Genomic DNA, 24808 nt, shown 5'->3' with positions numbered 1-24808 from the left:
GTTAAGGACCTGTAAAAGACTCAAACAAGCTAGACGAAAAGCAACTCTAATACGCCAACAACAAATTATACGGCGCCGTTTAAATCTAGGTCATGGAATCACGCGAAACCAACGCGCGTAGTCAGTGGCGCCAGATAATCCCAAATAAATTGTTTTTATTTTTTTTTATTTTCCCTTATTTTCTCTCGAGGAATCTTTACTAGCCGCAAGCAAAGATATAAAACGCAACGTTTTAACCTTCTTCTCTCTTTTCGTCTGTTCTCCTTCGCTGCCCGGACACTACTTCTACAATCGTTCCCTGTAGAGAGACCAACGAACAAGACTACCAAAGACGAAAACAGAGCTGCGTCGGAGAATCTAAACTCCTCTTCTCGCGCGTGCTGTACACTCACTGATCTGTCTTAATTTAGATTTTTTATAATTCTTTAACTCTTGGACCTCTGGATCCCTATTTGCTGGTGCCTTCCCATCAGAAGACACAGAGACACACTGCACCTTCAAAACGCGTCGTTTTGCCTCGGAATTCAACTCCATTGGAGGTACCAATCCTAACGGCACTTCCGTTTTGACTCACCAACTAATTGCTTGTGTAATTTCCTATTGATAGGCCGGATAGAAATTGTGCTTCGGTTGAATTTGATATCAAATAGTTTTTTTTTTTTTTTTTTTTATGCAAAATTGATTATACTATGGTATCATGTAGTGGCGAGAAATTAAATTTAGGGTTTTTTTTTTTGTTTTGTGCGTTAGAAAGATATGCATTTGGATTTTTGCTGGTCAGGCTTTCAAAAGTATAAGCTAAAAGTTTATCAGGACTCTCAATCTGGTTAATTTGTTTGGCACATTACAAAAAGTTACGTCTCATTCTCTATTTTCAATTTTTCCTGTTGATTTATTTAAGTCATTACTTCGATACTTGTTTATTACACCAATTTCTTTTAATTAGCTGACTGAACTGAATTTTCTCTGGATTATATTAGTATTTGCTGTTATTCTGCATGACTATATATCTGGTTGAAGTGTCCATTTTCATTTGCATAGTAATGTTTAGGATTTTGGACAATGATGCAACTTAAAGTTACAAAATACATTTGAGGGGAATTGAGATGATTAGAAACTTGTCTTCACCCGGGTTGTGTAACTAATCTAGATTGGAATATGGAACTTCCTTTTGCACGATCGAGGCATTTTTACTTTTAAGATGGCACATGGCAGTAGAAAGTGTTTTTTTTTTTTTTTTTTAAATGGTGTATCACCTGAGGATGCTACTGTTGTGGTTTGTTTATATGTTTAGTTTTGTTGTTTTGGAATGGCTTTTGGTCATTTTTTTTTTATTTGTTTGTTTTCTGTTTTATTTAAAATCAACTTATATCAATTACATTTATTAATCTGCTGGTCTTCTTTATGACAGGTAATATGGCTCTACGGAAGTACATTCCATCGGGTGATGCACCTTCTGTTGGTATGAAGCCTTTAAATTTTTTTAGTAAGGTGCATGAGAATGCTCAGCATGTGGATCCGGAGACAAAAGTGAAGCCTGATGTGGATATTGACCTCAGAGAAGTTTACTTCTTAATTATGCTTTTCCTTTCAGCTGGTCCATGTCACAGAACATATAGACAGTTTTGGAATGAACTTCTTGAACATCAACTTTTACCTAGAAGATATCATGCTTGGTATTCAAGGAGTGGGGTGCGTAATGAGGATGAAAATGATGATGGCCTATCCTTTCCATTAAGTTACACTAATTTGGTTGAGAGGTATGAAGCATGTTTATTGCATTAACTTTTTTCTTCATCTTATAGAAAAAATAGTTGTTTACCTGCATGATGTGCAGTATTGTTATAATTAATTATCATGAAGTACTTTTTTCCCATATAGTTAGAATGTAATAATAAATCGAAGGCATGAGTTAAAAATGATAAAAAGAAGCCGGAGAGACTGAGCATATTCATAAAACCTGCCAATAATTCAATTAACAAACAGAAAATTATGCTTTTCACAGCAAACAAATTATTCATCCCAAATGTGCGCATCTCTAGAAACAACCCCCAGAAAGGCATAGAAGTCTTATAAGTCGAGTTGTATGACATTTATCATAATTTGAGTTCTATTGATAACAATAAAAATAGATAAAAGCCTATAATTTATGTGCAATCCCAAGATATCCACATGATGGGCAATTTGAATTGATATCCAATATATCTCTATAAATATCTAATTAAATAATGCCAGAATTTTTTTTCCTTTTTCTCACATGGCAAAAAGAGATGGCGTCAAACCTACAATTTTAGAAAGTTAAAAATGACAAATGGCAAAATTTGACTAAAACAGTTTTCTATATATACATATATGTATAGCTCATATTCTTTTTATACTGTTTTATATGAATTCTACATTATGGTTTCTTTTAATTGGTTGCAATGCAGACTCATTCCAAGTATGTAGAACTGGAGGATATCTCTTCTTTTATAATATCTTTGACTTACTACTTTCATCAATTGTATCTCTCGACTCTTAGGTATCCTCACATTGAGAAGGATCACTTGGTAAAGCTTTTGAAGCAGTTATTACATAATACAGCTTCCTCGTCACAAGGCTTAATTGGTGCCCCAAATGCTGCTGATGTTCCTACGCTTTTGGGAGCAGGCTCATTTTCACTTTTGAGCCGTAGGTGACATTTATTTATGCCTTTAATGTTAAGCGTGTGTCCATTTTTCTTATTCATGTTACTGTTCTTCCTCCTCTTTCCTTTTGGGAGTTGGAGGTAAAATTTCCCATTTTTGTCTAATTTTGAAATCTCCCTCTTATTCAGATGATAGAGATAATGGAAAAACCGAAACCAACTGTCCCCCTATTCATATGCGATGGCCTCATATGCGTGCTGATCAGGTTCATGGACTGAGTTTGAGAGAAATTGGGGGTGGTTTTTCAAGACACCACCGTGCACCATCAGTCCGTGCGACATGCTATGCTATTGCTAAACCATCAACTATGGTACAAAGAATGCAGAACATTAAGAAGCTACGGGGACATCGAAATGCTGTCTATTGCGGTATGAGTTTTGAGGAATAAGATTGAATGGTTCACTATTCACATTTGCATGGAAGTTTAGTGTCCCCCAAAAGTTTGAAAAATTGAACTGAAATATAATGTCTATGAAGACGCATGCTAGGCATTATTGTTGGCATTTTTTGTTGAAATTCATTGTCAATTATGGTTTTAAATAAACGTAATGGCCATTATTTAAAGGTTTTTTAGCTTACCGTTACTGTTACCATCGTTATTTAACGGATTTTTAAACTTATAACTGTAACGGCTCCTATTTTTCCATTTTTTACTTCTTCCATGTGAAATGCAGAGAAAAAACATTTTTTGGACAAAAAACTATCTTGTCTCATTCATTTTAGTACTTAACATTGTCTCTCTAGGCAACTAAGTCATTTTCTCTCAACTCTCTCTCAATTTTCCCCACAACCAACTCAAGTGAATTCATTTATTTCTCTACAAATCTTTGAGCTCAAGGGCATAGATCATCAAATAGACAAGATAGTTTTGAAGTGAAGGAGATTAAGGGTGCCTTATTGTTTATCTTTTTCTAATATTTAGCTATTTTTGAATCATTTTTAGGTAGATAAATAAATAATTAGAAAATAATATCCAAAAAAGTTTTAGGCTTTAATAATATCTGCTAAGTATAAATTTAGGTTTTGGTTGGCAAGATAAAATTTAAGAAAAATAAATAATCATGAAATTAACTCTTGAAATTTATTTTCATAGATTAAATAGTAAGTTTATAACCTAATTACGTTGTAAGTAAGTTTACAACCTAAACTAATGATCAAAACTCCCAGACGTAGCCGAGGATTAAAGTCAAGATAATTAACAACCTCCTAGACACTCACTTTGGTGGTAATAAGGCTATTTATTTACTATCTTCCTAGTTATTTTAGTTTTAAATTGATTAATACTAATAATGTATAAGAATGATGGATTTAATGTCTTTATTTGATATATTTGTACTTATCATTTAGTCGTATATCATAATTATAATTGTATCTTTGAATATTTATTCATTTTATGAACTTTACAAAGCATAGCTATAGACCGTTACCTTGTTACAGGCCCGTTCCCATTACTCACGACCGTGACCGGGAACGCAGTTGTGACTATGATTTAAAACCATAGACAGATCTATATCTGACGCATCACCTTGATGTGAATATTGCAGCAATTTTTGATCGCTCAGGAAGATATGTTGTTACTGGTTCAGATGATCGCCTTGTAAAAATCTGGTCCATGGAAACTGCATTTTGCCTGGCCAGCTGTCGTGGACATGAAGTGGGTTTGAATGTCTTAGAAAGCAAACATCTATCCATTATTTGTCTTTTTATTTTTGGTTAATTGTATTTTGCCTCTCATTTTGTGCATGAAAGGGCGACATTACTGACTTGGCTGTGAGTTCCAACAATGCCTTAGTGGCATCTGCTTCAAATGATTGTATAATTCGAGTGGTAAGCTTCTTTTGCTATCCAGTGTCCTAAGGTTTCTCTTTTTATTTTTTTCTCCTATATACTTTTATTTAACTTGATATTTGACAAATCCTTCTGGATGGTGACAGTGGCGTTTGCCAGATGGGATTCCAATATCTGTTTTGCGTGGACATACTGGAGCTGTTACTGCCATTGCATTTAGTCCTAGGCCTGGATCTGTATACCAGCTTCTTTCGTAAGTCTGTTTTTTTAAAGTTCTCTTGCTTTATTCTTTTTGGAGCTGCTTTTTTATTGTTGATTTATTGGTTCTAGTTGACATTATTGATCTATGTTATGTGTCTTTTACAAATCTTAGGTGTTTGTTTTGTTTTTTTTACGAAGCTGCTATTGCTGGATAACTTGTTAGAATGTTGCTTGTTAAGGTTTGATTGTAGACCTGCATCATCCCCCACTTTTCCCTTCATAGAATATAACTTATAATTAACAAATAAATCTTATATGTTTTCTCTACTTGAATATAACCTTTGCTCTTGTAGCCAAATTCTTCTGTTTTAGGATTGAGGAATTATGCTGGGTTGAGCTTTGTGTTTCAAATGAATATAACATCTCAATACATATAATCTGAATTTATACCTATGGCCACTATTTTCAGTATTTGTGGTCATTGTTATCTTCCATAACCATATAGTGTTTAATTTCCTTAGTCACTCAATTACATGATTTTAGTTGCTTGTATTGTACTAGCCTTTTGACATTATTACCTTGAAGATTATATAATATACATCTAAGGTACTAATATAATTTATTTGGTAACTTTTTGTTGCGTTCTGCACTTTGCAGCTCATCTGACGATGGAACATGTAGGATTTGGGATGCTAGGTATTCCAACTCCAGTCCACGGACATATATTCCTAGGCCTTCAGATTCCATAATTGGTGGGTTATGTTTTATGCATATTTATGATTGACACACTGATTCATTTGCTTGTAGAACTTACAAGAACATTGGAATGGCTGCAGGAAAGAACAGTGGTCCATCTACAAGTAGTGGTTTGCAGAGCCATCAAATATTTTGTTGTGCATTTAATGCTAATGGAACTGTGTTTGTCACTGGCAGCTCTGATAATCTTGCTAGGGTATGTTCCAGTGTCCCTGATTTGGCAAATTTTTTTTGTGATGCACACTCTACATAGTTTTTATTTCCATTTTGATCTTTTAAACAATAGATTGTAAATGAACTTTGTGTCTATTTATTGATTTACGAATCTGAAATATCCTGTTAATAATAGGCTAATAGCTAGTTATTTGCAGGTTTGGAGTGCTTGTAAGCCCAACACAGATGATTCAGACCAACCAAATCATGAGATAGATGTGCTATCCGGCCATGAGAACGATGTCAATTATGTTCAGTTTAGGTTGGTCTTCCTGCCCTGATCAAAATGTTATAGCTAAAATTTTAAATGCTGAGATAGGATCTTTCTATATTTTGCAGTGGCTGTGCTGTGGCATCTAGGTTTTCTCTCTCTGACAGTTCAAAGGAAGAGAATGCTCCAAAATTTAGAAATTCATGGTGTGTGGACTACTACCTTTTGTGCATCTCTCAGATGACTTATATTTGGATTTTTACCCATGAGGGCTTATATCACTGCATAGATACGAGTATTTCTGTGTCTACAGGTTTTCTCATGACAACATAGTCACCTGTTCTCGAGATGGCAGTGCAATTATTTGGATTCCAAGATCACGTAGATCACATGTATGCTTATAATTTCTCATTTAGATTATTTTTAAACCTCACTTTTCTATTGGCTTGCATGTGAAGAAACGAAAGTCGGTGCACTGATGTAAATTTTATCAGGTTTAATTTGGGTCAGTTTTACTTTGAGGAATATTTGAGATTTCTTTTTGATTTTTGAACCAAAATTATCTATTTCTTTTTCAGGGGAAAGCTGGCCGGTGGACTCGACATTATCACTTGAAAGTTCCTCCTCCACCAATGCCTCCTCAACCCCCACGAGGAGGTCCACGTCAGAGAACTCTACCAACTCCTCGCGGTGTGAATATGATCGTGTGGAGCCTAGATAATCGTTTTGTCCTTGCTGCTATCATGGGTAATGTTGTTATGTGCATGCACACATTCTTTTGTGGTTTCCTATATACAAGTGTTGATTTATATATCATTCTTTCTGTTTGATCATATAAATGTGATTCAAGTGGGCACAAATCTTTGAAGAGCTCATGATGATCGGATGTATCTCTCACTTTCACTTCTTGAACTAGTTGTGTGTATGTTGACTTGGCACCTATGTTATTTAACAATTTCCAGAGTTGTTGTTGGTGGACCTAAGCTGCAATTTATGAGTTGTTTTGTGAACTACAACTTGTATCATCATTCTTTGTGGCTGCATTTTTGCTAGGTAATTTGTTGTAGAGATTGGCTAAATGATATGTGTTGTAATACAGATTGCAGAATATGTGTTTGGAATGCTGCCGATGGTAGCTTAGTGCATTCTTTGACTGGCCATACTGATTCTGTAAGTAGTCTTTGTTTCTCTCTCTCCCCTCCTCCTCCTCCTTCTCCTTAGTGAATTTTGGATTGTACATGCATGCCTATATCTTGCGTCATTTTGGATTCTTTAACTTTTCCCAAGATCTTACCTTATGAAGTGATAAGAGAATGTTTCTGACCATTCTGTTTGCATTATTGGCAGACATATGTTCTGGATGTTCATCCCTTCAACCCACGAATTGCCATGAGTGCTGGCTATGATGGGAGAACTATAGTGTGGGATGTGAGTTTTAGTTTGTTCACGCATATTCTGGTTTCTATATTATTTCTTTGTTTATTAAATACTTTCATATTGTCTTCCTTTAGATATGGGAGGGCACACCTATCCAAATCTATGAGATTTCACGTTTCAAGTTAGTTGATGGGAAGTTTTCACCGTAAGTGCAAGACAAGAAAAGACTGTTTTAGAAATTCTTTTATTTTATTGATTATAGTTGGTGTTATTTTTATTCGGAAATCAATATTGAATGACGTGCTATGTTTCAATCATTTTGAATACTTTGTTCCATTTGTTTCATGGAAGCCTACATCCTCTGATTTTGAGTATATAGATTATATTCCAAGAATCCACCTCAGCTTAACATTGCGTTAATCCTAATTATTTTGGCTACAAGGATCCTTGTGAACAGGTGGCCGTGACACAAGGATATGGCTGAAGCTCCAGATATGGCTGAAACAAGGCACAAAGGTCAAAACTGTCAGATTGTAACTGATCGGCTACCCTTGGTTAGCCAGTCGGCTACAGTCCTGAGAAAAGCCTCTGAAGGCCTGTCCCAACCCAATCTGCAGGGTTTCCTAGACTCCATTTAACTCTTTTGAGCCGTCCTAAAGTCATTCTATAGTTCATTAACTGCTCTAAAGTCCATTGCTCTTTCTACCAAGCCAATTTCATTGGCTATCATCATCTGGCATCCATGGATTACTATCCTGTACCAATTTAGCTAATTCGCTGCATAAATCTCTTCTTAGTTTACTCATCTAATTTGGAAGCTACCAACAATCCATACTATTCATCACTGATCCCTGTAAAATTTCAGTAGTTTACTCATTAAAAATGAACCAATTGCAAGCACATTTAGGATCAAGGCTATTGTGAATTTCTATAGTTCCTGGACATGGGTTCAACTGAGTGAGCCTCAAGAGGAAATTATGTGATTTTGAATCTATTTTAGAGTCTTGCAAATGTAATCATTAATTCCCACATCAGCTGGGTATTAGGCAAAAAGTGCTTTTAATGTGACTTGGGCAATCACCCCCTCCTTCCCTCCCCTCAACCCCCCATGATGCCTTTTGGGGTGGAGTTAGGCCCAGTCCATTGGCAACATTAATCAATGTTTATATCATGTCTGCACAACAGCATATTTTTAGTGTGTTCTGTCTACTGCACTTGAGGTGGATGTTAATTGTATTTTGCAGTTGTTTTAGTACAATTTTGCTTTTCATTGAATTACTGACAGAAATGTCTGTAAAGCTCAGGCAATATTTCAACTGATGTCATTATTCCTGTCAACTGCCTTATACAATAGGGATGGGACGTCCATTATACTTTCAGATGATGTTGGTCAATTATATATATTAAGCACAGGCCAAGGTGAATCACAACAGGATGCTAAATATGACCAGGTACCTTAATATCATAAATAACTGGTTATGCCTTTTTTAGGGTTACTCATGACCAGGTTTCTGAAATGCTTTGGATACTTACAATTGGCACATTTCTTTACAGTTCTTCCTTGGAGATTATCGACCCCTGATACAAGACTCCTATGGAAACATACTTGACCAGGTTAGCTACCTAATAACCTCTTGGCTTGAGTAAGTAAAGCAGTATGGGAAGATAAAATTTAGGAATTATTCTCATTGTAGAATTAGAAAATTTAAGAGTTTTATTATTTAGAAATTTTTATCTTATTAGATCTATTATTTAAGAATTTTATTATCTCCTAGTTAATTTTGTTTTAATTTAGTATTAGGATTGAACTAGGTTCTAAAGTCCTAATGTGATTGGGATTCTTGATTCTATAAATAAGACCTAGGGCTTCTATTGTTATGAGAGAAGGTTTGTTATGACAATTTCTATGAGATCAATAATATCTTGAGAATTAGTTCTCTTTTCCGAGGATTGGTCATTGTTTTATTCTTTATTCTTGTTTGTTCTACATCAATTTTGGTATCAGAGCCCAAAATCAATCCAAATTTCTTTAGCTTCCGTAAATTTTCAAGCCTTCAAACCAATACTCTTGTCCAATATCTTTGTTGCCTACTGTTTATTGTTTAAAAAAAAAAGAAACCACAAACAGAGCTTCGAGAAACAGAGCACCAGCAGTGTCGTCCTTCCTTTCACCAAATTGGCACTGCCTGGCCATCCAACAGCCTCAGACTTACCGCTAGCTGACTTGCCGGCCTGTGGCAAGTACGGAGAAACCTTATCGGTCACTTTAAGTTGGCCGGATGCCAAGATCCAACTGGGTCAAGAGACGACCCGACACATGACCCGTTTTTCAGCATCAATCCTTCCTGAACACTCTCTGTCTACCGATCTGTCTCTTCCCATTGTCGGAACTCAACTCTAATGCTAATAGCTACCAAAACCCAACGGGTTGGGTCAGATCCAATTTTGAACTCATCGCGTAAGAAGACAAGCTCACCAAGCTTTTTGTGAGCTTGCCTGCACCTCATTTATTGTATACTCTACCAAATCATTGCTTACGTCACTTGTCAGGCTACGCCACATCAGTAGAAAGTGCCACATCATTGCCATGTCAGCCATTAGTGCCACATCATCAGTGTCAGATCAACAAAAAAATTACGCCACATCAGTAGAAAGTGCCACATCATCACTGTTAGATCAACAAAAAAATTTGATAGTCCTACCCGGCTAATTTTGAAGTCCTGATTCCATTTTTTATGTCTATTTTTAGAAAAAAAACAACTCCAAATGACTGACATTTGCATAGTTTCAGTAAGGTATGATTTTCTTATTAGAATTCAATGTTGTGGGCTAAAAATAAAAGTTCTAAGGAGCAATTAGATGAATATGGGATATAATTCAAAAAATACAAGCTGAAATTGATGACTGTTATGAACAACTTGATGAAATATCTTATTTGATAGATTATATGGTGGTCCTAATTATGCTCCTTCTCGTTTATTTAATGAGTATCGAGATATGCAAATAATCTTACAATATAGGGAGAAAGCACTTGAAGAATGTTAGAATGAGTATCATGTTCAACATACTCATCAACAAGGTAAGGATAAAGAACTTGAAGAGTTTGAAGCATGGAAAAAAGCACATTTAGTTTAATAGAGAGAACAGTTGAATACAATAACAAGTATTGAAAATATAAAAGCAAGAAGTCTTGAAAAGGCAGGGTGTCAACAAGAAGAACAACAACAGCAGCTTGAAATTGAAGAACAAAAAGAGCAAGTTGAAGATGAAATTGAAGAAGAGCAACTTGAAATTGAAGACAAACAAGCTACAGAGCCGATAATAGAAATTGAAGAATTCAAAATTGTGGTTGTTGAGTCTTTAGCTATTGAAGAGTCTATTTAGAATACAAAGTCAATTAAGTCTCAATTGATGTCCTAATTGATTTTATTTGCCTAAATGTTTCCAGGAATATAAAAGAAAGCGCAAACTTCTTCAAGTCATTCTTGTTGCTACCATCCAAGAAGATCGTACTATGTGTTCTCCTTGCTCGGTTCTTGATCCTTCAACACTTTAGAACTCGATGATGAGTTTTTTTTCTAAACAGAGGAGAATAATGCAGTATGAGAAGATAAACTTTAGGAATTATTCTCATTGCAAAATTAGGAAATTTAAGAGTTTTATTATTTAGGAATTTTTATCTTTTTAGGTCTATCATTCAGGAATTTAATTATTTCCTAGTTTATTTTGGTTTAATTTAGTATTCCTAATTAGGATTGAATTAGGTTCTAAAATCCTAATGTAATTGGAATTCTTAATTCTATAAATAAGACTTAGGGCTTCTATTGTTACGAGACAAGGTTTGTTATGATAATTTCTATGAGATCAATAATATCTTGAGAATTAGTTCTCTTTTTCTAGGATTAATCTTTGATTTCTCTTCTTCTTGGTTCTTTCCCTTTGCTCTACATCAGTAAGCTTTTCTATTATGTGTTCCACTTCATGTGCACATAATGTTGAGAAACATAAACTTACAAAGGACTTACACTTAACTTTTTGAGTGATTTAGTCATCCTTGCTTTAGGGTCTGAACATCTTCATGTACAGTATGTTATAAAAGCATTCCTCTTAGTGTTGGCAATTTTCAGTCAAGACTTAATATTGATGTTGTTACACATATAGAGTTCTCAGCAATATGAAAATTATTGGTAATATTTGTGGATATGTAAGTAAAGATAGTGATATCAATTCAAAGAAGTATAAAGAAATATTTAAAATTTTAAGAATTTGAAGAAAATTTTCAAAAAAATATATAAATTGATATATTTATGCATTAATTTATTTTTTTCATTTTAAACTTTTTTTTTTTTGGGAAGATTGTAGTCCTAAGCTAGGTGGAATAAGGGAAACAAATCTGTGTTGATCTTAACTAGTTTGGGATTAAGGCTGTTATGAGACAGATAATCTGTAGAACTCTAATGATGGTCAGCTTTTTAACTTTGGGGTGCTTACTTCCATAAATTTTGTGGATATCTTTCAAGCTAATGTACAGCTTTAGGCTTTTATCTTAATGATGGGTGGGAAAGTTAGTTGTTACTGTGCTTACTTATTGGTTTTAAACAATGCAAAAAATTTGATTCAGGAAACTCAGCTTGTACCATACCGGCGAAATATGCAAGATCTCCTTTGTGACTCAGGTTTTATTCTCAGCTAGAAAACTCTAATCTTTTTGGCATCTTTTTGCAATAGTCTTTGTGATTATTTCATTCTTTCAAGGGCTTACTTTTTTTTGGGAACAATAGGAATGAATCCCTATCCAGAACCTTATCAGAGTATGTACCAGAAGAGACGGTTAGGAGCTCTGAATATGGAGTGGAAACCACCTTCTATAAAACTTGCAGCTGGGCCTGACTTCAGCTTAGACCCAGATTACCAAATGTTGCCCTTGGCAGACTTGGATGTATTGGTTGAGCCGCTGCCTGAGTTTGTAGATGCCGTGGATTGGGAACCAGGAAATGAAGTGCATAGTGATGATACTGATTCAGAGTACAATGTTACTGAAGAGTATTCTACTGGGGGTGAGCAAGGAAGTTTAAATTCTAATTCATCTGTTGATCCTGAGTGCAGTGCAGAGGACAGTGAGGTTGAGGGTAGGGATGGCTCTCATAGATCTAAAAGGAAAAAACAGAAAGCCGAAGTAAGTGTTTTGTGATCAATTTTGTTATTAACTTTTTATTTTTTTTTTCTCCCCTCTCTCTCTCTCTCTCTCTCTCTCTCTCTCTCTCTCACTCTCTCTCTCTCCCTTCAGATTGAGATAATGACTTCTTCAGGGAGACGTGTTAAAAGGAGGAATTTGGATGATTGTGATGGCAATACATTCAGAAGTAACGAAACTAGGAAATCAAGGATTGGACGGAAAGCTTCAAAGAGGAAGTCTTCCACATTGAAGGCTTTGAGACCTCAAAGAGTTGCTGCCCGCAATGCTCTCACCTTGTTCTCAAAAATTACTGGAACGGATACAGATGGAGAAGATGAAGATAGTTCAGAAGGTGATTCATCAGAAAGTGAATCCACACTGCAACACTCAGACATCCAGAGTGATGAATCAGAGAGATCTTTGCGAAATGAGCGAAACAGGCATTTGAAAGGGAAAGAAGTTTCATTAGAAGAGCCTGAAGAAGTTGTTAAATCTCATGAACTTCCTGAATCACATATGAATGCTGGAAACAGGAGAAGATTGATCCTTAAACTGCCAGTTCGAGATCCGACCAAGATTGTTATGCCGGATAGTAGAACACCTAATGGCAATCAGGTTGATTTAGTTGGTTCATCATCCCACAAAGCTCCACAAGAAGCCACTGAGGTAGATAGGGTTCATATAAGATCAGTAGATTTCGGATACACTTCTAGTTATGCAGACTGCAGCACAGTGAAAGGAAGAGGAAAAGGGCACACAGAAAGCTCTCATTTAGATCTATCAGAAGGATACAAAAATGGGAATATCAAATGGGGAGGTGTCAAGGCTCGTACATCTAAGCGTCAGCGATTTGGAGAAGCCATGTCATCAGCTACCCATGCCTCATTTAGTGTAGGTCTTAATGATAAACAAGAGGAGAATAATGTGAATGGATACTTAAAACCTCAGAATATTTCTAGCGCAACATCCCCTTCTCTGGAAGTTCAAGATTATGCGGATAAGATGCGTGAAGTGGCAGCAATGAGTGGAGTAAATATTGGGACTGATACCTCTGAGGTTGTGAATAATCTGGCCAATGGTAAAAAGCACCTCAGCTTTGATGGGTGCATTGATTCTGATGAATTGCCAAAATTGGCTCACATAGCTAATGGGAATGATAAACCTCCTGAATTCAAAGAGAGTAATACAATTATCTCAACAAAGTTAAGGATAATGTCGAGGAAGATTTCAAGAGATTCTTCAGAGAATCAGGGAAATGACGGCTGTGATTTATTACCTGATAGCCATGCAGAGATGAAACAGAATCCAGTTTCAGAAGTGTATGAACGTGAGATGACCAGTAGAATTACTCCAGTTAATAGTTACAATGAATTTCAAAAAGCAGATCCTCTGATTGATGAAATTTCCGTGCCGACATTGGATGACTCAATAGGTTCCCATTCGCATCCAAAAAAGATGTATAATGTTGTTTATAGAAGGTCAAAGTTAAGTAGAGATAGAGCTAATTCAGAAAGTGATATTGGCACGAGAGAGAGCATTTCACATGCTAGTACAAATGAACAGTATGCCAGAGGTGACTTAAATGAAGATACTAATGAAGGAGCTCAAACAAAGCATATCATGGGCTCAAAGGTGACAGATGATATGATGAACTGTAGTTTTATGTTGGGACAGGAACATGAATCAGAGGATAGGTATAGAAATGCCCATAATGGTTCCATTAGCAGACATCAACTTCCTGGTGAAGAATGGGGATCAAGCTCAAGAATGACAGTTGGATTAAGATCTACCAGAAATAGGAGAACCAGTTATTATTTCCGTGATGCTAGTCCAGTAGATAGAAGGAAATCAAATCAATCTGCCAAAAGAGGATCATGGTTAATGTTGTCAATGCATGAGGAGGGCTCTCATTATATTCCCCAGCTAGCAGATGAAGTAGTATATCTAAGACAGGTTAGTAGTAAGAGATATTAAAGATCTATTGTTGCTGACTTGTAATTCATTCCCGTCTTAAGATTTTTGTGATTTATGGTCAATAATTGCAATGATGTATTTTGAATTTTCTGTTTTTCAGGGGCATCAAGAGTACCTAGACTACATTAAATCAAAAGATCCAGGCCCTTGGAAGTTGGTCAAGGGACATATAAGGGCAGTGGAATTCTGTAAAGTTGAAGGCCTTGAGTATTCCACGGTACCAGGATCAGGAGATAGTTGCTGCAAAATGACACTTAAATTTGTAGATCCTACATCTAATGTATTCCAGCAATCATTTCAATTAACTCTGCCTGAAGTGGCAGGGTTCCCAGATTTTCTTGTTGAAAGAACTCGGTTTGATGCTGCTATGCAAAGAAATTGGACATGCAGGGATAAGTGTAAAGTATGGTGGAAAAATGATGGTGAAGAAGATGGTAGTTGGTGGGCTGGCCGGATTCTGTCTGTAAAGCCCAAATCTTCAGAGTTCCCAGACAGTCCATGGGAGAGGTACACTATTCAGTACAGGAGTGACCCCAGAGAAACACATCAACACAGTCCTTGGGAGCTTTTTGATGATGATACTGAATGGGAGCAGCCTCATATTGATGATGAGATTAGAAACAAGCTGATTTCTTCCTTGGCCAAATTAAAGCAATCTGGCAAAAAAATACAGGTAATCACAGAGATGGTCGGAAAAATGAATTAAATTTCAGTTAATGTTGAAGTATATAGCTATCGAATCAAAAACACATTGCCTGTAGTTTTCTGAATTTGTTTGTGAACATTTTCAGGATCAGTATGGGGTTGAGAAATTGAGGCAAGTGTCTCAGAAGACCAATTTTACAAACAGGTACACAACTCTTTTTTGCCTTTCTTCAGTCGCCATTTTTGTGTCTTTTACATGAACTGTGTAAGAGTGACTCTCTCGTTTCGCCTTACCCTCATTTTAACTCCCATTCATAAAGAGCAAGTAAATACTAAATGAAAAGCTGGAGTCTGGCACTGGCATGATCTGTCTTAACATGTCAAATGCATACGCATATATAATTGGAAAATAACGAAAATTGAAAGCCTTAAATATCGTTTGAATCTGTGATATTTTTCAGGTACCCAGTTCCCTTCTCTCTTGAAGTGATCCAGTTAAGGTTAGAGAACAACTACTATCGAACTCTGGAGGCAGTGAAACATGACATCGAAGTCATGCTATCAAATGCAGAATCATACTTTGGAAAAAATGCAGAGCACTCCATGAAAATGAGATGCTTGTCAGATTGGTTTGCGCGGACGTTATCATCTTTGTAGGCCCCAAATTGAGTTTTGTAGAGAAATCAGCTGGCCACCCCCTTTTTTTTTTAAATTTTATTTTTATTTTGTTTTTGTAAATAATTCTCTTTTTTTTTTTTGGCAACTTATTATCATCCCTTTAGATCCAATTTGGAATTGGTTCATGCTCTCTCAACCTTTAGGGTAGATAAATATCTCAGGGAAAATTAGCTGATTGCAGTGGAAAATTTTCTGCTAGAAGATTCATTCTTGTATAGACACGCTTGGTCCGCGTCACCATTAATAAACACCAAGAAAATACAAAAGTCAAAAGTCAAGATTTTAGTGAGACTCTTGCTTTCGGCTTTGACCATATTCTGATTAATCAAATTTGTTTTGCCTTTCGAAATTTCATCCAAATACATTTTCTACTTCCATGAATTCTTTTAATATTTTTTTATCTTTTAAATATCTAATTAGTGTTTTGATGGTAAAAGAATATAAAATTCTTTTCAAATGTATATTGAAATTTTAATTTCATTAAATATTAAGAATCCTTGAATAAAAATTAATCCTATTTTATATTGCAAACAAAATTTTATACATCTTGTATTTATGTCGAAATAATTGCGATTGTACTTCAAAATACTATGAACAAAATTATATATCAAATTTGGAGGGCCAATTTCAAACTACTGTGAACAAAACTATAAATCAAATTTGGGGGGCCAATGAGATAAAAATAATTTGTCAATCACCCACGTCTATGAAAATTTGAAGGGCTTTGGGGCCCTGCTACATTAGATCCCAAGCATGATATGACCAGCTAAATTTATCATCCTTAATAGTCTTTGACTAATTTGCAGATGCATCTCAATCTCTCCATCTATGCCCACAATTAGGGTTGCAGCATACAAAGAACAGCGTCATACCTTCCTCTCCCCTAGCAGTTGCCTGCATGTTTGGAAAAATAAAAATAAAAATAAAATAAAAAAAGGATGAAATTACATGAAGTACTAGAAAGGTGCCCTTCTAATCAGCTCCATTCAAGCACCCGTAGTTTCCTACTTTTCCACCTTGGGGGATTATAGAATGGACCTTTCAAGGAAAGTAATTATCCAGATAGACACGACATACATTTAGAATCAAATTGCCATGGTACTGATTTAGCGGCCATAGGGGTGGTCACGGTTCAGGAATCGCCGGTTTAGATTCAATGAAATCATGAACCTCAACCTGAATCTGAACCAAACCGCCAGGGAACGGTTTGAAAGACGGTTCCTGAACCACCGATTTCGGTTTGAGCTCCAGTTTAAAACGGTTTAGAAGACGGCTTGAATGCCTCGGAAAAAAAAAACGGTTCAAGACAATTTGGAGGACGATTTAGAAGTGATTTAGAGATGATTTAAGGGTAGCTTAAACAAAAAAAATTAGAGAAAAATTTTATTGATTCAAAATTTAAATTATATTTATAAAAATATTTTAATTTTTCTTAGAAATCTTTCAATCAAAATAAAATAAGAAAAAAAAGAAAGAAAATAATTTATCTTTAAGAAAAATTTAATAAATAAAGACTTGAACCTGATTAAAAAACTAGAGATGGAATTAATTTTTTTTGAAGAAATTAGCAAAAAGTGTATGAACTTAATTTTGCTTAAATATCCCTTTAGGATTTAGAGGAATAAAAATTTTTAGTTCTATTATTGCCTTTTTAAAAAAATTATATAATAATTGATAATTAAAAAGTATAAAAGAGAAAAAAAATTAAAATAGAGGGTATTGGAAATTTTATTGAGGATTTAAAGTAATAACAAAGTAATTGAGATAGTATTGAAAATTGAAAGAGTATCGAAAATTAAAATGAGTGTAGAAAATAATTATTTAGAGAATTTGAGAAAAATTGAAAAAATATTAAGAATTGAAGAAAATGCAGAGAATAATTGTGTAGAGAATTAATGATATATATAAATGAATTAGGAGTGAGGTAACATATTTATTAAATTTTTTTCTATTTAAATCACTGGTTGAATCCGGTTTAAAATCGTCGATTCAATCCGGTTCGGAACCGCCAGTTCACGATTCTTAAAAAATATGAACCTGAACCTGAACCAAACCACAGAAAGACGATTTCGGTCCGGTTCGAAGCCGGTTCCAGTTTTGACCGGTTTTTGTCTGATTTTGACTGAACCGGTTCCGATTTAAATTTTTTTCTATTTAAATCACCGGTTGAATCCGGTTTAAAATCGTCGATTCAATCCGGTTTGGAACCGCCAGTTCACGGTTCTTAAAAAATATGAACCTGAACCTGAACCAAACCACAGAAAGACGATTTCGGTCCGGTTCGAAGCCGGTTCCGGTTTTGACCGGTTTTTGTCTGATTTTGACCGAACCGGTTCCGGTTCGGTTCCGGTTCAAAACCGGACCGTCGCCACCCCTAAGTGGCCAAGATGAATCCAAATTTGGTTTTTTAAGGGGTTAACAAGTTACGTTAATAGATATAACTGCAGAGAAACATGCCTATTATGTCTAAACTGCTGCAACGGAAAAGCAGTGCAATCCTTAACACATGAATTAACTTGGAATACCTGAACTTGTGGAACTTAAAAACAAGAAGTAATAATTAATAATAATTCTCTTAGAAAAATGTTATTTCATGTAACCTTATTTATGTTTTTCTAGTATTAAGCCAAAAGAATAAAAAGAAAAGAAGAAAGAATGCAAAACAAAGAGCTAGAGACAAACATCTCACTCTGCATCCCATATACATCAATGCGCTAATTACACAGCCTGTACTTGGGTTTATTTTGGAAAGTCACCAGTGTATCACTTCCATATTAATCCCTGATATATGTGTTGCTTTTATTCTAATTTGTTTTTGAGCAAATTTTGAAGTTTTTATGATCGACCACAACTGATCATGAGAAGAATCATAGTTTGCATGCCATTAAGAATTAACAACGATTTAAATACTTTCTTTTGATTAGGAAAAGGAACAAAGAACCCCTTTTACTTTAACCAACAACTTTTACTTAACGCTGACAACCCTGACATTATGTGCTCACCATGCTAGACAGGATAAGAGCTAACCTGGAAGAAGACAGCTTCTTGATGGTTGCACATGCTGCACTTAACGGATTTAGTGCGAGGAAGTGTTGGATCTGCAGCTACATCCTGCAGTACCTGAGTCCGCTCTGCTACAGAGTGATGTACCTCATTTCTGTATACACAGTTATTTTCAGCAATTTCCTGCAAGAAGTTTGGGAGGAAAAAGAATAAACAGAGGAATCAAGAATATAGACTTTAGTTTTTGTGAACCTTTACAATTACAGTAAATAAATGCAATAATAATCAACTAAATAAAAATCACCACGCACCAGGAAAATATCTATTCTTACATAGGTAGAAACATGAAACAATCCATCACCATTGTCAAAAATGCACCAAACGTGTCTGGTAGCCTGAAGGCCAAATTGGTGCATTTTTGTCAATGGTAGTGGATTGTTTCCTGTTTATGAAAAACATGAAATTAAATGGACAACAACTAAGGACAAGTTCAGCAAGCATTCCTCTTCACTGGAATCACCAGTGCAAACAGCCATTTCTAGAAAACCAAACTACATTGCTCCTACTGATGTACATTGGCAAAAAGAAATGAATTTCATGCAAAAAAATTGATGCCTAAAACTCATAGAATCTTTTGCATAAATTTAGTGGAACAGCTAAGAATCAACAAATCCGCATGAAATATACAGCATAGAACAAAATTAAGTTGAAACAAAAAGAAATGGAACCAAACCCTAATTCCCTAACCGAGTTTATATTGAAGTACTCGAGTCCAAAAGAAATGAGCTAAAATCAAAAAGAAGTTGAAAGAAAGAAACCTGATGATCGCAATTGCGGCAAGCATAGAGGAGGATCTTCTGTTCCTTATCCTCCTTAGGGTAGAGAATGTTGTTGCTGCAATTGATTGAAAAGAAGGGGGAAAAAAAGCAAGAAATTTTAAGAAAAAATACAAAAAAGAAGAAGAATTTGGAATGATGATCGATGAGAAGTTACCACTCGCGACAAAATTTCATGGTACTCATCTTGAAAAGCCTTCGATAGTGAATAGAAACGAATGAAGAATCGGAAAATAGGGTTTTCTTGGCGGGTGAGGGTTTTTGCAGTGACTGCTAGAGAGCCTGTTCCAGTAAAGCTCTCAGTGGACTGGCACGCTATTTGTAGCCTCCCAAGCCTTCTATTGGCTATAGGCGCTGGGGCTTATGGGCCTTTTCACATTGGAAAATCCATTTTTCAGCTTATGAACTTTTTGGGTTGGTCTATTGAAGCTTTTTCAATTATGTAATATTTAGCTCTCATTTTTTTTATTAAAATAAATTCATATCACTATAAATAGAAAATATAATTTATTATTTAAAATTTAAAAAATAAAAAATTATATTATTTTCAATTATTACACTGTTAAAACATAAAACTCAAAAAAATTTAGAGGACTATGGGTATTAATTATTAGGCTCAAGCATTGATGGTCTATTAAAATAAAATAAAATAAAAATTATTTATACTCGATTTATCATAAATTTAACACATAATTATGTAAATTTTATTTAATTTTTACATGAATCTTATTAAACAAGAATTTTCTATTAAAGAAAAAATTCTTAGACTTTTTACAGTTTTTTTTTTTCTCTCTCTCTCAGAACTCCCACGGTTTGGATTGCAGCACAAATAAAACAGTGTATACTGACATATTTACTCCCCATGATCACCCTCCTTTGTTCTAAAATATTCACCCGCCCATGCCCAAGGAAATTAAATGGTGCTATCAAATATTATTGCAACAACAACAACAGGATGGAAAAGTTAACCGTGAAAAGACAGCTTTTCCATGCTCACATGCACTGAGGCTACTCCTTGCAATATCTGTGTGTATTCTGCAACAGAGTGGTGTACCTCATTTCTATAACAGGCAATTAGTATCAGCAACCTACTGCAAGATTTTTGGTATTTCATTGAATAATTCATGAGTAAGATAGGCAGATGCATATTATTATTGGTAAATGCATACCAAAATCTTTTCCTTGTAGCCAACTAAACAGCAATATTTTTTCTCAAATTTGAAGTAAATGGATCATTGACATAAATTTTGTGCATATGTAATTGAAAGATATGCAGTAACTATCATATATCAACATATTTAAATATGATTAGGTAGGTCTGGAAGGTTTGGCAATTAATTTCATGGTGGTTGTTTAGTAAATGCCTTTGAACTCAAGATAATGGAAAAATAATGAGCATCTTCATGTTAAATACATTTAGATATCTATAATGATTGGACAGGTGGAAAAAGAAAAAGAAAGAAAGAAAAAGAAAAAAAAAAGACTGACAAGTCAGGGCAGAACTTGTATACACTCAATTCTAAAAGATGCTTTTGTTGCAAATCCTTACTGAAAACTTGGAATTTGTTTCACACGGCCTCACAGTTCCTCGTTATTCTTATCTTCCTACAACAAGTCTTGCCCTAATGGTGAAAGTGTCGTATGATCACCTTTGTGAAGACTATGACAAAAATCAACTACAACCTTCACCTAAGGCTACAAACAGCGCCGCTTGGGCGACGTGTAATGATACAAGGAATATGTAATAAAACGATCTGACAAATACTGCAAGCCAAGGGCCGTGGGGTCAACACAGCAACGCCTTAAACTTTCGGTTTTCTTCCTTCTAGGAGCACAGCCTCAACGAGAAAAATATAAATCCAACGGTGAAAGCAATCTGATATCAGCCGCAGCTCCCACAAGGAACTCGATAATATATCAAGGCAGGCAATTTGGATTAAACTGATGTGAATCCACCTCGAACAAATTTTATGATGTCCCAAAATATGTCAAAGAGAGGGGTGAATTGGACTTTAAAATAATTTTTTGGTTTTTACTCAAAACCTTTGAAAAATTACAGCTTGGTTCAACCTAATTTTCTACTGTGAAATATGTGCAATACTGCTTAATTGATAAGTTGATACAAAATTGGCTCATAAGCATTCAGTATACTAATCTAACAGGATATATTGGCATTCAATAAGAATTTCAGTAATCTGAATAAAATTACAACACAGCAAACAGAGTAGTAAACAGAATATATTAGTTGACAGCAAATATAGCAGTAAGCAAATTATATCAGATATCAGCAGATTCAACTGTAAACAAATTATCTCAATTTGCAGCAGAGTTAACAGTAAACAATATCAATTTTCATCTCAGCAAAAACACTTCAACCAGAAAATTAAAATGCATAAATGTAAAGAGTAAGAGTTGAAAAAATTGAATACTGAATTTTTATAGTGATTCGGCTCAACTAGCCTACATCCACTCCTTCAAAGATCCCACTTTGAGTCTTCACTCCACTATTATTCTCTTTTAAAGGCAAGAGACAAAAGCCCTTTACAAATATTCTTACCAAAGCTTTTACAAGTAGCTTCACACTTCTACCAAGTGTTATCCCAAATACTTTTCACAATCAAGCTTCAATAGGTGCTTGAATAACCTCTCATAAATGCTAAGAAATTGTTTAAAACTCAATCTCACTCAATACAACAAAATCTATAAAGAAGAGATGAGTAGGTAAGCCAACGATGAGTAATAAAACCAATTTAGAGCACTTTGAATGAAAGTTTTAATGATCTTAAAAGGTTAGGAATAGTAGAGAGACTTTTATTAAGTGCAAAATGGCCAAGAGTAAGTGTATTTATAGCTTTGGATCATTTCTGATCGTTTGAAAACTCATTTGAACGTTACAATTTCAAATTTTAAGAAAATAGCCGTTATTTTATCTTTTTCTGTGATGTTGTGCAGAGTTAAGACAGTTAGAATACCAGAACAAGTAATAAACCAGTTAGCATACCAGAAAAGTAGCAAACCAGTTAGCATACTGGAAAAACTTTTCTATATAATTTTGAAAACTTCAAAACTTTACACCAAATCATAATCAAATGCTTTTAGGCCATTGATGATATTTTGAGAACTTAGGATAAAAAAAAAATAAGAGATTAAAAATAAGTATAATTGGCTTCCACTCCTCAATTCTTTTCACAAGTAATCCTAAAAGTTAAAACTAACTTCTATACTACATGTACCTTCAAATTTGATCTTCAATGCAGCTTTGGAAGGTAACATTTTCTTCCTTTATCTCCTTTGATTAATCCCGTGTTATCTTAAAATATCAAGCTTTCTTTAAAAGCACAAATCCATCATGAATTCCTTGAATCTTTTTCTTTATTCTTTGAGAAGCACAACACTTAAAACAAGGTTAGTTTGATTCTAGTTGAGTTTTGTTATCATCAAAATCTATGCTCCTTTGAGCTCATGGGGTCAACAATCTCCCTATTTTTTATGATGACAATACTCAATTGAATCACCATGTAAGAATTGACAAGCGTGAGTATGTGTATGAATGTATATGTGGGAATAACTCCCCCTATGTATGTACCTATATCAACACATATTAACAAATAACTCTCCCTTAATAATTTCAATGAAATATTCATAAGCATTTTCTGTCACAAGGAGTTTTAGGCAAGTGTGACTAAAATACTAACTAAATATGCACAAGATATTTTCATCCGCTATATCCATAATATGGATATTTTCATAAGCTATATCAACAATATATTAATCACAAGCTATATCAACAAGATCACTCATTCACTTCTCCCCCTTTTTGTTAGCATTAAAAGAACATGGGAGAAAATATGCACATGTGTATAAACCAAAATTTAGTTTAAGTGCAATGAACAAAATAGTAGATAATGTAGCACACTAATTAATGTCCAAAAAACTAAAACTAAAAATAGCAAACAGAGTAGCAAACTAAGAAACAGACTGTCAGATAAAATAAAATCAGTAAGCATCCAGTAAGTTGATCTATTCCTTCAGCCTAGAGCTTCTTCTGATTTGTCTCAGAGTAGCCATCTTCACCCTTTTAGGCTTGACAGGTTTATCACTTAGGGTTTGTAGAACTTCAGCAGCCATTGCAGTTCCAGGTGTTAAAGGTACAATAGAGCCAGCAACTAACTCAGATGCAGCAACAGTACCAGATTCTGCAGTAGGCTTTTTGCCAGTTTTAGCCTTTTTGCCAGATGGTTTATCAGTTTCTTCTTTCTGCTTACCTTTTTGTTCCTCTTTAGCTGTTTTTGCCTTCCCTTTAGCAGGTGCAGCAGGAGCAGGAGTCTGTGGTTCCGGCTCAGAAGCAGAGTCACTCATGTCATCTCCATTTCCTTCTTTGCTGCCTCCTCTTCCATTACCATCATCGGATTCTTCTTTCTCTTTTTCAGTTTCTTCTTCTTCCTCTTCTTCTTGTTCTGTTTCCTTTTATTCTTTCTCTTTTTCTTCTGTTTCTTCTTCTTCCTCTTCTTCATCATCTTCTTCTTCTTCTTCTGTTTGGGGAACAGAACTATTAGTAGCAGCCTTATTGGTTTCTCTAGCTTCAGTGCTTGAAAGACCCAAATGAACTTTGATTTTGGATAGCTCATTCCCAATTTTATACATCATTATCAAAGTTCCATCAATCTTAGAATCAAGTACATTCATAAGAACATCTTGAAAAGATATAAATTTTTGTATTTCTCCAAATTCAATCTCAACAAATTGCCTTAAATTATTCACTTCTTCCAGAATTTTTTCAACATCAAAAGCACCACTTGCACTACCCTTAGAACTAACACCTTGTTCAAACCTTAGTTTTCTGCTATCATCATCTTTCTGCAGACTTGTAATTGGGATCATATTTGTTCTAAGTTTCTTAGTTTTTAGGGATATCCCAAAGTCTTTAAATAGGCCATTAAGAAGATGGGCATAGGGTAGTTTGTAAGGTGGTTTCCATTTCATAATTTGTTTTAGCATAAAGTAGGCAAGATTAAACGCAATTTCATTTACAATATGACAAATTATGCAGAGATCAAGTTTGCTTAAATAGTTTGGACTACCAGTTCTAGGATTCAGCACATAAATGATGAAGCTAGCAAGGATTTTAATGTGTTGGTGAGCATGGGTGATGCTAGTCTTATCTTTCACTTCTCCTTTAAATACCTCTGCCTCAAAATCTCTTTTATTGAACCCTCCAACAGCAAATACTTCTTTGTGAGAATAGATTCTATTCTCACTATTT

General features: G+C 34.9%; 2 protein-coding genes across 3 annotated transcripts; one reads left to right on the top strand and one right to left on the bottom strand.

Moving 5' to 3' along the window:
* The first annotated feature begins 203 nt into the window (after positions 1-203).
* Positions 204-15995, top strand: LOC110633006 (uncharacterized). 2 transcript variants are annotated; one of them, XM_058136651.1, is made up of 25 exons: positions 204-539; positions 1412-1462; positions 1595-1760; positions 2522-2670; positions 2816-3055; positions 4232-4341; positions 4437-4514; positions 4622-4728; positions 5334-5428; positions 5513-5628; positions 5804-5907; positions 5985-6062; positions 6170-6248; positions 6435-6603; positions 6956-7026; positions 7204-7284; positions 7368-7438; positions 8588-8684; positions 8788-8847; positions 11855-11909; positions 12015-12409; positions 12521-14362; positions 14484-15056; positions 15175-15233; positions 15490-15995. In XM_058136651.1, exons 2-25 carry the CDS (start codon positions 1417-1419, stop codon positions 15683-15685), a joined length of 5037 nt encoding a protein of 1678 aa, XP_057992634.1. In that variant the 5' UTR covers positions 204-539; positions 1412-1416; the 3' UTR covers positions 15686-15995. The 2 variants fall into 2 exon arrangements, with proteins under 2 accessions (XP_057992634.1, XP_057992633.1); XM_058136650.1 differs by having other exon boundaries at positions 1412-1760.
* A 361-nt stretch (positions 15996-16356) lies between these two features.
* Positions 16357-19867, bottom strand: LOC110633007 (DNA-directed RNA polymerases II, IV and V subunit 9A). Its single transcript, XM_021781436.2, has 4 exons — positions 19703-19867; positions 19528-19603; positions 18734-18892; positions 16357-16600 (listed from the first exon to the last, which is right to left on the bottom strand). Exons 1-4 carry the CDS (start codon positions 19729-19731, stop codon positions 16520-16522), a joined length of 345 nt encoding a protein of 114 aa, XP_021637128.1. The 5' UTR covers positions 19732-19867; the 3' UTR covers positions 16357-16519.
* Between the last annotated feature and the right edge of the window lie 4941 nt (positions 19868-24808).

Source organism: Hevea brasiliensis, chromosome 15 (genome assembly GCF_030052815.1).
Source record: "Hevea brasiliensis isolate MT/VB/25A 57/8 chromosome 15, ASM3005281v1, whole genome shotgun sequence".
NCBI classification, from domain to species: domain Eukaryota; kingdom Viridiplantae; phylum Streptophyta; class Magnoliopsida; order Malpighiales; family Euphorbiaceae; genus Hevea; species Hevea brasiliensis.
Note: the sequence above shows the minus strand (reverse complement) of the source record. Positions and strands in the feature narration are given on the sequence as shown.